This window comes from Myxine glutinosa, chromosome 9, assembly GCF_964187855.1.
Source record: "Myxine glutinosa chromosome 9, kmMyxGlut1.1, whole genome shotgun sequence".
NCBI classification, from domain to species: Eukaryota; Metazoa; Chordata; class Myxini; order Myxiniformes; family Myxinidae; genus Myxine; species Myxine glutinosa.
In genome coordinates, this window is record NC_136269.1 from 26,251,301 (window position 1) to 26,268,842 (window position 17,542).

The following is a 17,542-nucleotide window of genomic DNA, read 5'->3' on the forward strand; positions in this document are numbered from 1 at the left end:
GGTCGAGGGAGAGTGGACAGGGGTTGTATTCTTCATTGCTGTGACTGCAATACAGGACTCCACACGACGAGCAATGTTACTGAAGTTGGGTAGTTGGACTTTTTTCCGGCATATTTACCCAATCCCTCCCTGAGGAGTAATAAACCGAAATACTGGGGTTGCAGGGCCATTGCTAATGACAGATTGATATTGAGGACAAGGAAACAACATGAAAAACATTGATTTGACACTGTTTTGTTTTGCTCCAATAATGTTTTTCTTGTAGTGAACTTTAAAAAGGCCATCCATTAAGCCTGGTGTTGGCTTAGCGTTAGGGTGCCGGCTTGGGATCCTAGGATCCTGGGTTTGATTCCTGGTTCGCTGAATTAACGCCATGGGGATTGACTCAGCCTGTCATCCTTCCGAGGTCGGCAAATTGAGTACCAGTTCACTGTGTGTCGCAAGGGGTGACCAACAGGGTTGGCAGCAGGAAGGGCATCCGGCCATAAAACATTGCTTCAAAAAGGGGACCACGGTGCCCGAAAAAGGCCAACCCCTGCTCTGTGGGGAAAAATGGCCTCCAAAGGTGGTTCATTAAAGACCTCCATCCATTACTGAGACAGCAGAAGCAGCATGTCCAGAGTAGAGTAGAGTGGCCTGGTCTGAATCAAAATTGATGATCAGACATCAAGCCATTTGAGGTAAAAAGACATAATGGGGAAAAAGGGAAGAGGAGAGCTATGTGGGAAATTGAAGAGAAGAGGAAAAGAAAGGGAGGTAAGGTAGATAAAACAAAATTAAACTGGAATACCACTCTTTGACGTCACGACATCAACCGAGATACCTCTGCCCACATTATTACATAATTATAACACTTGTACCAAATTTGATTTAAACCACTTCAGCTGTTCTCAAGTATCATATTTTTACCTGAAATTACCTCTAACCTTTGACTTCTTGATGCCAAAATATTATCCCTTAATCTTTGCATCGTAATATATATGTTGGAACCCATCTGTGGATCGGTCCCATCGGCCGATGGGTCTGACCCGTTTGGCGACCCATCTGTGGATGCACGAGAAATGACAATGCAGACCCATCGGCCGATGGGTCTGCGCCATCTGCGGATGTGTTGTTCACCTTGAAGGAATGTGTTGACAGAATGGTGCTCTTCAATCATTATTATTCAATCTTTTTTTATTCAATCTTCAATTAGGGTTAGGGTTAGGGTTAGGGTTAGGGTTAGTTGTTAGGGTTAGGGTTGTTAGGGTTAGGGTTAGGTTAGGGTTAGGGTTAGGGTTAGGGTTAGGGTTCGTTGTTAGGGTTAGGGTTAGGGTTAGGGTTAGGGTTAGTTGTTAGGGTTAGGGTTGTTAGGGTTAGGGTTAGGTTAGGGTTAGGGTTAGGGTTAGGTTAACTCATCCACCATTGATGCATACACATTCCTTCAAGGTGAACAACACATCCGCAGATGGCGCAGACCCATCGGCCGATGGGTCTGCATTGTCATTTCTCGTGTATCCACAGATGGGTCGCCAAACGGGTCAGACCCATCGGCCGATGGGACCGATCCACAGATGGGTTCCAACATATATATTTACTTATACCAAGTTTGGTTAAAATCCCATCACTGGTTCACAAGTTAGTGCAGCAACATAATTTTACCCAAGATAACCTGTGACCTTTGACCTGTTGACCCCTATAATATACTCGGTTTATCTGTACATCATTATACGTACTTGTCATCAGTTTGATCCCTTTCGCCATTCTGAAGTTATCGCGGTGACGTAAACCTATCATGGACGCACGGACGGACGGACAGCCAGACGAGCAACCCGAAAGCATAATGCCTCTGGTGACTTCGTCGGCGAAGGTATAAAAAGGGGGAAAAAACGAGAGTCGGAAGAAGATTGAAAGGTTGTAAAATATGGAAGGTGTAAGTATGGGGTCAACGTACTGATTCTGAAAATGTTTTCTGAGGCAACCCGAAGGCTTCTCTTTTGACGGTGATTCTAAAAGACGAAAGTTTGAACAACACAAGCTTTCACAATCAAGACAAGATTTCAACTCTATTTAGGCAAAGTTAACATAGTGAATGAATAGTCTTCTCCTTCTTCCTTCGTATACAGCACAGGACTGACTGCAGGTAGCATCATTGGCCGAGGGCACGGTTGTGCCGCTGATGCAGTGCCCCTATTACCAGTACTAGGACGTGCCCGTACGTGGCGTACCCGTAACCGTACCGTACCCGGAACCGTACCCGTACCGTACCCGTACCGTACCCGTGACGTGCCCGTAATGAATATGTACAAAATATAAATATGTATGTACTACAATCGATCGTACCTTACAACAATCAACACAGATTGCAACGTCAAATAAATGAATACGCTCTCAAATGTGCCGTCCGAGGCAGCGTCTGCTCGCCATGTTCAGCGTCACTATGACTATCCGTAAGTCCGGAAGTGACGTCCTCATTTGACTGTCCGGAAGGTCGCATATCGCAGTTACGATGAATCGCAAATTAGTTTTAAAACATAGTTTAACGCCAACATAGTTTGCCAACGTGAAATAAATGAATACGCTCTCAAATGTGCCGTCCGAGGCAGAGTCTGTTCGCCACGTTCAGCGTCACTATGACTATCCGTAAGTCCGGAAGTGACGTCCTCATTTGACTGTCCGGAAGGTCGCATATCGCAGTTACGATGAATCGCAAATTAGTTTTAATTAGTTTTAAAACATAGTTTAACGCCAACATAGCGCCAACATAGTTTGCCAACGTGAAATAAATGAATACGCTCTCAAATGTGCCGTCCGAGGCAGAGTCTGTTCGCCACGTTCGGCACACGTGATAGCTCGCTGCTCTCTGATTGGCTGAATCGTTTTTTGGACATAGCTCGGTAACTACTTCTCCGATTAATATGAAACCTTGAAAAGGCACATCCTCGGGTCCCCAGCAATATACCTGGCAAGTTTCAAGTATATCGGACCCGTGGTTGTCGAGAAACAGCGGTCACACACAGACATACACACATACACACACACACACACACACACACACACACACACACACACACACACACACACACACACACACACAGAGATTACTGGAATTATAGATAGATACTGGTACTCGTTTCACCGACATCGGAAGGATGACAGGCTGAGTCAACCCACCTGGTGTGAATTCAAATCGACCTTTTTCAAATTCTGTTTTATTTCCTGATAATCCTGTTAGTGTCCATTTGTTTATCCCGTGTACCCCGCCCCAGCCCTCTCCCTTCCACAGATCTCCCTATGTCCCTGTTCTCTACTGTTGTTGTGCTTCCCTCTCTCCTCCTCCTCCTCTTGTCTCCCTCTCCATTTATGATATGTTCTATGTTTTAACTCTTACACGAGCCTCGACTTAGCATAAAACAATCACTTTTGTTGTGTTGTTTTACTTTATACATATATATGCACATTCACCTCTAAGCTTTCGAGCCTGGGTTCGAATCCCGACCCAGCTATAAACGGTCATCCCGGTGTTTCACATGTTGGATGATTCATCAATGTGTGTGCTGTCCCTCCGATGGACATTAAACGGGCGTTCTGTCTGCCAGCATCCGTTGGTGGACCTTAAAGATCCAACGATATTCTTCGCGAAAAGTAGGTGAGCTATCGCCGGCGTAGTGAACAAATTATAAACTCCTGCCCAAACCATCGGGGAGCATTACATCAGTGGCACAGCCGCACCTTCAGCCAATGACGCTACTCCGCAGCCTTGTGTTGCATACGAACGAACAAAATTTTATGTAAGTACTTATCTCTCTTTTTTTCCTCACTTTTTTGTTTCTTGTTTGTTTCCCTATTATTCTCCATTTTCCTCCAGTCCCTGAACTCTAACCTTCCCTTTCATGAGACTTCAACATGAGCCAATGAGCCACGTGCTCCATGACCTCTGGCACAACTCTGATGTTCGCATCTCTGACTCAATCCCATACTATATCAACCTTCACCCCCTATCCCATCTTCCTCGTCACTGGACAATGGGTTAACACCCAAAGCGTCAGCTTCTCCTTGCTTCCTATTGTTTCATTGTATGTTTAATGAACGTAGTGTTTTAAACTCCCATTGATGGAAAATGTCACTGCCAAATCCAAGAGTTTTCCAACGATGCACCTTTCCCCGGTCATAGCTTCAGCGCCAACTCTAGAATTAACTCACTCAGTCACAAACAACATATCTTTATTAGGCAAGAGATTGAGATAGAGACCTCCATTATAACAACTTTCTTGTTTTTCATCCCTTACACCTCGAGACTGCTGAAAATATTTGTAACGGTTTTTTATGAGAAATACTTAGATTTTTTTTTTTGACTTAATATTTATGAGTTAATCAAACCTTTTTGTGCCTCCACCTCCAAAGTTGGCCGGAGGCATTATATATTGTCGCGTGACTACCCTTGGTGAACACCTTAGGGTAGCACGGATGACCAAACGAGCTGTTACTCTGAGGCGTTCAGTTCAAATGGCAGAGAATACGTGTGGGGAAGCAAGAAGGAGGGAGAGAAACCGCAGTTTTACCTGAACGGCTTCCACTAAATGTCTCCACGCCTGAAAAAAATAACTCAAACGCAAACGGATTTAAAATGTACAAAAATAACAGATTTATTTAAATAAATGCCGGTACAAAGAAAATGCGCAATAAACTAAATTCCTAAATTGGGACGTCCCCACCACAGACTTGAAAACAGACGAAAGGGAAGGATAACTGAATATAAATGTGCGTCTGTGTGCACTTAACTCTAATCTCTGGTGGGGTCTCTCCTCTTTGATTGTTGAAATCGCCCGGGGCCTTGGTGGGAACCGCATGTTCGTTGGTGGGAACCGCAGGTTCGTTGGCGGGAACCAGGCCTCGCTGTGTGCCACACTCACTCCGGCCCTCGTCGCGCTGCAGTGAGCCAGCAGCGCTCGTCCACCCGTGGCTCTTACTCCTCACTACAACCAGCAAGATCTCCAAACATGGCCGTTCACGATCGCTCCCTTGAGCCCGAGAGAAAAATGCCACCGTTCGTGTGAGGTCCAGGCGAGAAAAAGCGCAAGAGGGAATTCGGTCAGAGCGAGGAGCCAAGGAGAAGAGAGCAAAATATCCCTCAGATTGAAAAACCAAGAAGAAGAGAGAAAAATGTCCACTAGCACGAAAAGCCAAGAAGAAGAGAGCAAAATGTCCGCTAGAGCGAAAAACCAAGAAGAAGAGAGAAAAATGTCCACTAGCACGAAAAACCAAGAAGAAGAGAGAAAAATGTCCACTAGCACGAAAAGCCAAGAAGAAGAGAGCAAAATGTCCGCTAGAGCAAAAAACCAAGAAGAAGAGAGAAAAATGTCCACTAGCACGAAAAACCAAGAAGAAGAGAGAAAAATGTCCACTAACACGAAAAGCCAAGAAGAAGAGAGAAAAATGTCCACTAGCCCGAAAAGCCAAGAAGAAGAGAGAAAAATGTCCACTAACACGAAAAACCAAGAAGAAGAGAGAAAAATGTCCACTCGCACGAAAAACCAAGAAGAAGAGAGAAAAATGTCCACTAGCACGAAAAACCAAGAAGAAGAGAGAAAAATGTCCACTAACACGAAAGGCCAAGAAGAAGAGAGGAAAATGTCCACTAACATGAAAAACCAAGAAGAAGAGAGAAAAATGTCCACTAGCACGAAAAACCAATAAGAAGAGAGAAAAATGTCCACTAGCACGAAAAACCAAGAAGAAGAGAGAAAAATGTCCACTAACACGAAAAACCAAGAAGAAGAGAGAAAAATGTCCACTAGCACGAAAAGCCAAGAAGAAGAGAGAAAAATGTCCACTAGCACGAAAAACCAAGAAGAAGAGAGAAAAATGTCCACTAGCATGAAAAGCCAAGAAGAAGAGAGAAAAATGTCCACTAGCACGAAAAACCAAGAAGAAGAGAGAAAAATGTCCACTGGCACGAAAAACCTAGAAGAAGAGAGAAAAATGTCCACTAGCACGAAAAACCAAGAAGAAGAGAGAAAGATGTCCACTAACACGAAAAGCCAAGAAGAGAGAAAGATGTCCACTAGCACGAAAAACCAAGAAGAAGAGAGAAAAATGTCCACTAGCACGAAAAACCAAGAAGAAGAGAGAAAAATGTCCACTAGCACGAAAAACCAAGAAGAAGAGAGAAAAATGTCCACGAGCACGAAAAACCAAGAAGAAGAGAGAAAAATGTCCACTAGCACGAAAAACCAAGAAGAAGAGAGAAAAATGTCCACTAGCACGAAAAACCAAGAAGAAGAGAGAAAGATGTCCACTAGCACGAAAAACCAAGAAGAAGAGAGAAAGATGTCCACTAGCACGAAAAACCAAGAAGAAGAGAGAAAAATGTCCACTAGCACGAAAAACCAAGAAGAAGAGAGAAAAATGTCCACTAGCACGAAAAACCAAGAAGAAGAGAGAAAAATGTCCACTAACACGAAAGGCCAAGAAGAAGAGAGAAAAATGTCCGCTGACGCGAAAAGCCAAGAAGAGAGAAATATCCGCTAGCTGTTTTTTTTTTAATCACCCAGGCTCTGACGTCATCTGGGGTGCTTCACCAATCAGTGAGTCGCTTCCTACCAGCCCTTCCCTGCTCCTATCAGCAAGTCCCATCTTACCCCGGGCTTGTGCCAATCAAAACCCCGACCAATCACTGCCCTTCTGGACGTTGCCCTCGGCCTGCCCGTCCTGTGCGCTTCCAAATTCAATGTCATCAGCGGCAGCGCTCAATGTCCTGGCTTCCGGTAGGTTTTTAATTAGGGCGTTTAAATGCACGCGATTGGCTAGTGTCTATGGTGTGGTGCCAAAAGAGACATAGGAAATAAAAAAATTATTTCTCGGAAACCGCTGAATGGAAAAAATTGAAACTTGGCACATTGTCAAGTACTCCCAATGAGGAACAAAAGCATGATAATGATGACATCATTGTTGAAGTGATATACCCGATAGAAATGTTTAAATCGAATGCCTCATCCTAAAAATCTGAAATTGCATGCACATGATCTATGACCCTTTCGTATTGAAATATTAAATTTATGACATAATAGGTTACATGGTTTGGCAGCCATATTGGATTTAACCTGACACCTTTAAAAAAAACATCTTCCCCCAAACTACCAAAGCGATCGACTCGAAACATTACTTGTGTCATCGACTAGGCATGGTGATTAAAACTTGATCACGAAAAACGTCATCGGTCACATGGTGTGGCAGCCCTATAGAATTGAAGGAAAATATTAAATAGTTATATCTCAGAAACCGCTTACCCTATCGATGCAAAATCTTACAAATTTCATCTAACACCATTGCTGCATATAGTTTGAAAATGATAATGTCGTAGGTCACATGGTTTGGCAGCCATCTTGGATAGAAAAACGAACCTTATCCGATCAACATGAAACTTCACAAACATGATCCCCTACCCATACATATGAAGAGTCTACATTTATGATGTCATTTGTCACGTGGTTTGGCAGCTTTATTGGCATGAAAGCCGATATTTAAAAACAAAACCCTTCTCTGAAACCGCTTCACCGATCGTTGTGAAACCTGTCATGTCTGGTAAAATATGAAACTTGAGAACAGCTGAAAAGATTCAAGTCGAACTTGTTTATTTTTAGGACATTGAACGAGGACATCTACCCATTGTCGCGGGCAGGGGGAACGCGGCGGCATATTGTCGTCGCAGTCGCATTGCTATAGTTAGATATAATTCATTGCTCTAGCTGATTCTAGCTTAAACCAAACATGATATACCACGTGGTCGGTTAATTTTGTAAAGCGGCAGTCTTTACATATTCAGTAAGCATGCACATCAATCCATCTACCGATGGATAATTGCTGCGATTAAATTATGAATTTGGCCTGCTGATTGCGTTATTACTGAGGCATGGTTTTCCCATTGATGTTGTTCAACCTGTAAATGTGGGCGTGTGTTTAGAATTTGGCCAGGGTAGTGGCACTCAATGACATAGTCCTTTAGAAAGTGTCGTGGAATTTAAATAATTAAATTAATTGAATGTTAAAAATCCAATGTCCCCATCAACCAGAATATTTATACAGAGTTTTAATACCCGGAGGATTTCACCTGGTACAGTAGAGATATACATCAAAGAAAACGTCATAAAGACACACCAAATACACCAGCATACACAGTATACAGTATCAACAACCAAGCGAAAATCCTAAATCCTGAACTCAAAAACCAGTTCCTTTATACTAGCCAATTCCAAAAGAAATGGAATTGGGAGGGGCAAGTCATGGGAGGAGCAAAGATGGGATTGGTTGCATGAAGAGGAAAAGGGGAGGAGAGCGGTAGGATTGGTTGAGCCAAGTATGGGTGGGAGGGAGAGAGCAGTGGGGATTGGTCGCGTGAGGTATGTGGGTGGGAGAGAGCAAAGATCAACGGATGCAATGTGATTGGTTGAGTGAAGTATTGGGTGGGGAGATATCCCATGGAGTGGGGAAGATATTAGGTTTGCATATCGAGTTTCTTAATGAGGCGCATCTGTTTTCCATTGTCGACACCAGACTTTGCGGAGCCCTGAACTCTTTAATTATGTTTCAAGACTTCAAGGACATTGGATTTTTAACATTCGATTAATTTAATTATTTAAATTCCTCGACAAAAGGTAATGTGAGATCCGAGAACACCTGCCAGAAAATGCTGGCAGATGGGAGAGCCGGCTTAGGTCTTCGACAAAGGACAGCGCACTAATTTATGCAACAACAACAACAACAACAACAGGCATTTTAAGGCCGGGGTTAGCCAACCCTGCCTGTGAATACCAGGAGGATAGTCAGGTCAGGAATCAAACCCAGAATACACCGGTGAAATGTGAGTTTGCTGCTTCTGAGCTATCCCGCCCACTCCGTCGATGTACATCCAACATCTAATGAATGTTTGCAAACAGACAGCTCGGACGAAGCTCAACAGACAGACAGCTTGACCAGCTTGCTTTCGATAACAGTACGTGGCATAGTCTTTATCACAGTGAAGGGGTTAAGCCTTTTGGGTTTACACCTATAAACTCAAAAGCATCCGTTTCATTCAACCTGAAACATCTCCTGAGTTTAGCAAGTTAAGATTTGTTAGGGGCCTGTAAGTACTTGTGTGTCTACCTTTTCTACAAAGCTGAAACTACAAATCAAACGTTTGTTCTACTCGACTTAATACCTGCCTATCCGTATCATTTCCTCACTTTACCCATCACATTTGTGGCGCAGTTGCCTGGTTCACACTGGACCCGGCTTCAGCTCACCCAGACGTCCTGTTGTCCAACGATAACTTGACCATCACATGCAACAGCTACGATGAGCGCGTCGTCCTGGGCACCACTGGATTTGCCCGTGGTGTGCATTACTGGGAGATGACGATCGATCGTTACGACAACCACCCCGACCCAGCGTTTGGCGTGGCGCGTTTGGATGTTACTCGGGACGCCATGCTTGGTGAGCCAACTTCATGGGGATAATGCAGGAAGTAAAGCTTGAGGTTCAATCTCTATGGTGAAAACATCTCGTGCACGATTCTTCTCAATACCGCAATGTCCTCCTCCCTGTCATCTATAACTACTAAGCAGGCACTTATATTACATTATATATGGCTTTGTGACTGAAAAAAGTACTTTTTACTTGATACTTATTTTGGTGTAAAGTTAATTTTAAGCAGATCATGAACTATTGAGCAATGTGAAGCTGTCGCCTGTTTTTGACATTGTTGATATTATCCTCTTCACATGTTGTATTCCCTTCACATGTCACAACCATTCCCAACACCCCCCTTAGGTTGAAGGTATTCTTCCAGAAATCCACACATAGTCACCCTCCCTAAGTCCAAAACAAACATTCCTTTGTCCCACCTTTCTCTCATCTATGGAAATGGCTTCCCGAACCTGTTGTTTCGTGCTCCTCTCTCCAGTTCTTCACGACTACTGCCCACCATCATCTCACGGATGTCCATTGCCATCCCATACCATGTTTCTGCCATCGCCATACTACTTGCTCATCGCTATCCCAAAAGTGATGTTCCTCGTAATGTTGTTCTGTTGGATGTTGTTGAAAATCTGATTAACTGTTTGTTGGAAGGCTAAACAGGGGGATGTGTCAATGGCGCCCTCTATTGTCAGGACAAGTAATTGTGTGGTAGGTGGTTCACAGCTCCTTAACAGTTGAGAGAGATAGAAAGACGTGTGTGCATGTGTGCGCCTATCCGTATCTGTCTATGTGCGTATGTCTGTTTGAAAGTACAATAATGTATTCTCATGGATTAGAGTCTCAGACTCACGTTCGCGCAAGAAATGCTCACATGAAGCAGCAATCCTATGTCTTCCTGTAAAAAGCTGTCCTATACCATGGATTTGCACAAATGACTATGAAATACCTTCTGCTTCAGGCAAGGATGATCGTGCATGGGCAATGTATGTGGACAACAACCGCAGCTGGTTCATGCACAACAACTCCCACACCCATAGGTAAGTCCTTGTTTCCTTTAGTCGTTGCACACACAGAGCTCATACGGGATAAGTATCCACAGTTCCCTTACTCTCAAGTCACATTTCGGTGCAACGGATCACTCACACAATGTCACATTGGCTTTGACATTTTACATTTTTTTGACATACACACAATGTGACATTTTGAAATTTTGACACACACACATACACACATACATCCATATATATATATATATATATATATGTTATTGTATGCCCTGATTCATTGAATACACAAAAATGACAGCCACTGTTCATGTATTACTATATTTACTTTTAATGGTCACAGTTGCCACTGCAACCACAAATCGACTGCCCAGACTTAAGAGTTGCCCTGACATACTTGCAGAGTCCTCTACACCCCTTATGTTAACTACATCGTAACAACTCCAAACAAGATACTGCCACTTCTGGGAGTAACATAAACTGTCGTTCCCATCCTTGTGTTGCATTCTTCCATCCCCAAGACTCTGGTGAAGGAACATCTGGAACATGGACATGTGCTTGCCCCCAAACATATCCACTTCGGACTATATCTGAAATCAATTTGTACATATCAAACATGATCTACATCAAGTTTGGTGCTTTTACCACAAAACCCACAATTCATCTAAATTTTTTCACATATCTGCCCCACTATTAGCTAACTTTTACCATTGCACACATTTCTTATTTAGTCAACTTAGTTGAGGGATGGCTTTGAAGGCCATAAAATACAATTTGAAGAGTCCTTCCTTCGTGTTGGGAAAGAAGGTGCACAGCATACTCTGCACAAGCGCAAGCATATCGACACTTACCACGAGAGATGGTTTGAATCGAAAAAAACCCGGAAAAGGCAGGAATCCCAAATCAATTTCCCACAATTTTCCAGGTATTCCCAGGAAACAATTTACCAGGAAGAAACACTAGCTTGGGCTCTATTTGTTTGAAATATATTCTTTGCTCAAGCTCGAGAACATTCGGCTTGCACCATCTCTAATCTTTATCATACGCAACATGTCAGCGGTGTGGGACAATTACTGCCGGTGTGGCACAGTTGCTGCCGGTGTGGCACAATTACTGCCAGTGTGGCACAATTGCTGCCGGGGTGGCACAATTACTGCCGGTGTGGCACAATTAATGCCAGTGTGGCAGAATTGCTGCCGGGGTGGCACAATTACTGCCGGTGTGGCACAATTACTGCCGGTGTAGCACAATTACTGCTGGTGTGGCACAGTTGCTGCCGTTGTGTCACAATTACTGTCAGTGTGGCACAATAGAAAACATCGAAGATAATGAGAACTAACATATTATCCTGAACTTTGTTGATCGGAACTTTCAGTGGAGTCCTTTTTCATCTCATTCACATAAGAGCTTCGGCCGACATTCCACAACATGTTCAAGGATGGTTGTGGATGCCTATTACCTGGTAGTAGTAGTAGTAGTAGTACTACTACTACTACTACTACTACTACTACAACTACAACTACTACTGCTACTACTACTACTACTACTACTACTAATAATAATAAATTGCAGCGCACTTGGTCCTTCTTAAGCTAATAAGTCATGACTTTGTGCGACATGTGCCCAAGTCATATCAATTAAGGAAACTCTTTTGTCTGGTATAACAAAAAATTTCAAACATGAATGGAGAGACAGATCAGAGGTACAGTCATGCGAAAAAGTAAGTACACCCCATGTAAAGTTTTGACTTTTTCAACATATTTCAACATACAGCTATTTGATCTTCATTTCAACAATATTGATAGATAAAGGTGATATAATATAAGAAATATCATGGAACATTTACATTTTGTAGTCCATTGTATAATTTAAATAAACATAAATGCAAATTTCGCATGTGGAAAAAGTAAGTACACCCCTACATTTATCACTACTTCAAATACCTAAAATTAGAATCAGGTGCACCAGCTCAGGTGCAAGTGATTAGAACATCGTTAGAGAGGATCTTGGAGGAACCTGTCTTATTTAAACCTCAGACATTTAGTTTGGTTTGCTCTTTGTTGTTGAAGTGTGCGGCGTCACCATGCCTAGATCAAAAGAGCTCTCTGAGGCTTTCAGAAAGAAGGTTATAGATGCCTACAAGTCTGGGAAGGGATTTAAGAATATCTCCAAACAATTTGAAATCAATCATTCGACTGTCCGGAAGATCATCTACAAGTGGAGAAGATTCCAAACAACTGCCAACTTGTTCAGGCCAGGCCACCCCAGCAAGATCAGCCCGAGAGCAGACCGCAAGATGCTGAAAGAAGTCTCTAATAACCCCAGTATGTCATCACGGGACCTACAGGTAGCTCTTGCCACTGTTGATGTCAAAGTGCATGAGTCTACCATTAGAAAGAGGCTGCACAAATTTGATCTACATGGGAGGTGTGCCAGGATGAAACCTTTGCTGTCCAGAAATAACACCAATGAACACCTAGGCAAAGACCAGCACTTCTGGCACAATGTGCTCTGGACAGATGAGTCAAAGGTAGAGCTATTGGGCCACAGTACCAGAAAACATGTTTGGCGAAAACCAAAGACAGCATTTGACCACAAGAACCTGATACCAACTGTAAAGCATGGTGGTGGAAATATTATGGTTTGGAGCAGCTTTGCTGCATCAGGGCCTGGGCAGCTCACCATCATAGAATCCACTATGAATTCTTCATTGCACCAGAGGGTGCTTGAGGATAATGTGAGGCCATCTGTCAGAAAGTTGAAGCTCAACCGAAGGTAGACCTTGCAACATGACAATGACCCTAAACATACCAGTAAATACACCGAGGAATGGCTGAAAAGAAAGAAATGGAGGGTTCTGGAATGGCCAAGTCAAAGCCCGGATCTAAATCCCATCGAGATGTTGTGGGGGATTTGAAACGAGCTGTGCATGCAAGAAACCCCTCAAACATCGCACAGCTGAAAGAATTCTGCGTGGAGGAGTGGGCAAAAATTTCTCCCAGTCGATGTCAGAGACTGGTGGACAGTTATAAGAAACGCCTACTTTAGGTTGTTTCTGCCATAGGGGGCAATGCCACCTATTAGAGCCAAGGGTGTACTTACTTTTTCCACAGAAGGAAATTGCATCTCGGTTAATTTTTTGTTGAATAAATTATTGCAAAGTCAATTTTTCATTGTTTTTTGTTCAATTAGATCACCTTTATCTATAGATACTGTTTAAATGAAGATCAAATATTGATATGTCCACATATGTTAAAAATATTTTAAAAAAACATTTCATGGGGTGTACTTACTTTTTCACGTGACTGCAGCATACTCACCTGTAGTTTGTGTCGTCTGAGTTCATTTTCTGCTCCAACTATAATGTTCCATGTATATGCATCGCAGACCGGTCGTTCCATCACTGCAGTAAACAAACACTGTCCCTTTTAAGTTGTCGTTTTGCGGATGACGTTCAGTCCTTCTCTGTTTTGATTTGTGTGTTGGCTGTGATTGTCCATTATCTGTCAAGTTCCCTTCAAACATTTTTCCATAATTCTGCAGGACAGAAGGCGGTATCACGAAGGGCTCTACGGTGGGAATGCTACTGGATCTGAACCATAGCTCCCTCACGTTCTTCATCAACGATGAACAGCAGGGCCCTGTTGCCTTCAAGGGCCTGGATGGGGTCTTTTATCCAGCTGTCAGCCTCAACCGCAATGTGCAGGTTTGTGAAGTTGTTGGGACTGTTCATCTGTTTCACATAATCTTACTTAGTTACGACAGACCACCTTAATGAATGCTTTGCTTTAGAAGAAGAAGCTCAAACCTAGAGTAGACAACTGAATGGTGGAGTGTTACCAACTAAGCTAGCCTTCCAAATCCTTGTTACCTCTGCCCCCGAAGGTGGATTAAGTTTATGTTTTCACCCCTGTATGTCTGTTTGTCTGTCTGTGAGCAGGATATCTCAAAATGTTATGGACGGATTTGGATAAAACTTGGTGGACAGATTGGGTGTGTGACAAGGACGAATTGATTCGATTTTGGTGAAGATCCAGAACCGGACACGAGAATTTAAAAAATGATTTTTCAAAATTGAAATATAGGGCCAAAAACTATACACAGCACAATATCTCAAAGAGTTGTGGACGGATTTTGAGAAACGTTTGTGGATGAGTTGTTTAGGTGACAAGAACAAGCGATTAGACTTTGGTTAAAGTCCAGGTGCAGATCCGGCCTATCAGTAGAATGCAAAACATAAACTGTTCAGTCTGGTGGAGGTATGCTCTCTACCGAGTGCCGTTCTAGTGTTTGTTGTGGAAATGTCAGTCGATTGAGCAAATATGGTTTCTTGGGAATCAATCCTTCTGTGTCATGGATTGTTTCCTTAATATTACAAATCTGACAGGAATGAACAATGAGGATAAATTGTAAATTGCGTTGATTCCGCAATTGCATTGCAATTATTGGGGCTTGCAGGATAACTTGGAGGAGAACACTTGTCTGGATTCAATTCCCGACCGGCTAAAAACTGTTACACTGGTGCTGAGCAGGCAATGAGGAAACTGTCCTTCGGAAGCACGTGAAGCAGGGTGTCTGGGTCTGTTAGCAATTGCCAGTGAAGGTTAAAGATTTAATGGTGTCTTTCGAAAAGCATTAGATACTGTGTCCCCTGATTAACTTCTTAACTTCAAAATTCATGCCTTAATCTACACCACCATTAACTTTCAAATCCATGCCCTAATCTACACCACCATGCCATGGAGTCGTATGCTGCCCATGGTTGCTGCTTAGCCCGAGACACCTTCACAACTTATCATGGGTTCCCTGCTCTGCTCCGTGAAATAATGTGGTCAATACAAATGCAGTATTATCAGGATGATTCGAAGATCGATGACTATGGATTATAAATGGCTTTTTACATTGATCGCAGGATCATGGAGGAGTTTGTACATGAAATCACATTCAGCACAAATACCAGTTACAACCAAATTTCGTCAGAATCCCACTGATTGGCCAGATTTACATCCTGACCTTAACCAAAATCGAATTGGCTTGTTCTTGTCACCTGCCCAATTCATTCACCAAGTTTTGTCCAAAAAAAAAAAAAAAAAAAATTGTTGCGGAACCGGGGGTCGGCGCTCCCCTTACCAAGGGGGGGGGGGGTTAATCCCCTTGTCTTTTACACTGGCCGATCCTCCGTCCTGGAAATTACACGCTCCTTTGCGGGGTGAGATTGGCCAGGGTGATTGGTAAATGGGTTCCCAGATACCTTGCCAATCCCTCCGCAAAGCAGGGATATAATTCCCTGCTCGGACCCGGACAAGATGGAGTTTGCCGAGCAGTTAGCAATCCGAGGTCCAAGCCGTTAACAAGAAGACTAACCAGATTCCGAGCGTTGGCCAAATCGTGCCACCGGTATTCAATTGGGAAAAGACTAAAGCGACCGGATGAGAGGAAAACCCAAAGAATAAGAAGGAACACAGAATTTATTATACAATAATGAAGAGGAAACGAAAGGGGCAAGAATATACAAAAGAAGGAAATAAAAGGACATAGGGCAAGCTTAGACACTCTTATATTATCACTCCCAGGACAGAACAAACACACTTACACAAAAAGGTGGTGGTGATGGGAAGGAACAGAAGGGTCCAGGCAGCTGGTAGGCGTCGATGGTAGGCGGTTAGGTCCGGCTCCAACCTCGCGCTCTGGTCCACGCTCTGGGTGTTCACTCGTAGGCAACGAGCGGCCGGCAGCTTCGCGTGGCGTTTAACGTGAGCGGACAATTATATCGCGGGGGGGAAGATTGGGATGCGGCGTACATAATAAATTGACCCTTAGCCTTCGGCCAGTTGTGCGCCTCCAATGGTCCGTGACAACGCCAAGCAGGGACTCCTTCACCACTCTCGGGTCTTCCGCATCTGCCGTCCTCTCCCGTATCACTCTTCTCCCTAAGTAGTCCCACGCGGCCGCATATATTGGCCGATCGCGTATTATGCCGCTTGCCTTTTTGGATACGCCCATCGGTGAGCTGCCTCGGCCCTGATTGGTCGTGAGGGCTCACCGGTCCGCCCCTTGATGGTGCGTTGGTGGGCCACGCCTCATTCCTGGCGCTCCTCCCTTCTTCTCCAACTCTGCCACATGGCTTATGGCGGCTTGCGGGATAGAAGACAACTCGCACTGATGTTGAAAGGAACTTTGGGGCCTACTCTTATTTAATTAATACAACGCAGATTCAACTATTGGAAACAGATCCTTACCTGAAACACATAGTAATGAAATAACTAAAGAAGAGCCTATGGTGTCCTACGTGTTGCAATATGACCTAACTAGGGTGCGACCTTTGATCTTTACACAAAAGTGGGAATATTTAGAGGGGATTATTTCTAAGGGATTATTACAAATATTTACAAAGTGGAGGGTTCTAAAAACCGCAACAATATATATATATATATATATATATATATATATGTATATATATATATATATATATATATATATATATATATATATATATATATATATATATATAATGTTACGGACGCGGTTAAAGATGTTATTTTGACCGAGCGGTGGTATTACCGCAACCGAACAGTGCTTCCTTGATTAATACCCGATTTGCCCAAAACTTTGGCCGGATCACGCCACCGCTATTCAATCGGGAAAACTCTAAAGCGACCGAATACAAAGAGGAAGAAGATGTACAGAAGAGTAATTGGATTTATTATTTACACATATAATCAAGAAGAAAGCAGTCACGTTTATTTACAGACGAGATTAGATACACAGTGCAACGCTAGCTTACCTACAGTCTTAATTAACCCAGGGACAGAACAAACAAGGACAGACTCACGCGGGGAATGATGATAGGACTGGCGGGAGATGGATGGCTGGCCGGATAGGGAGGTCCAACTGGTCCTGCAGCCGATCGACTCGTGGGCAGCCGCCGCTCCTTCGCGGCCCTGCTCCAAACTGCCGTCCAGGCCTCACGCTGCTGTGGCTGCAGTTTCGGTGGCTCCAGCTGCAGCAAATGCAGTTGCGGTGGCTCGAGCTGCAGTTCAACTCTGGACTTCTTGGTTGGACTCAACTCCTTGGACTCCCTCTCGTCTCTCGGTAAAGGC

General features: G+C 43.5%; 1 protein-coding gene across 1 annotated transcript in view; it reads left to right on the plus strand.

The window, feature by feature from the left end:
* The window catches only part of LOC137435534 (E3 ubiquitin-protein ligase TRIM9), a 207,790-nt gene that overhangs the window by 172,120 nt on the left and 18,128 nt on the right, over window positions 1-17,542 (plus strand). Inside the window, exons 8-10 of the mRNA XM_068129417.2 lie at window positions 9,229-9,453; window positions 10,397-10,475; window positions 13,986-14,148. Of these exons, the coding sequence (XP_067985518.1) occupies window positions 9,229-9,453; window positions 10,397-10,475; window positions 13,986-14,148 (467 nt within the window). The remainder of the gene's footprint in view (window positions 1-9,228; window positions 9,454-10,396; window positions 10,476-13,985; window positions 14,149-17,542) is intronic.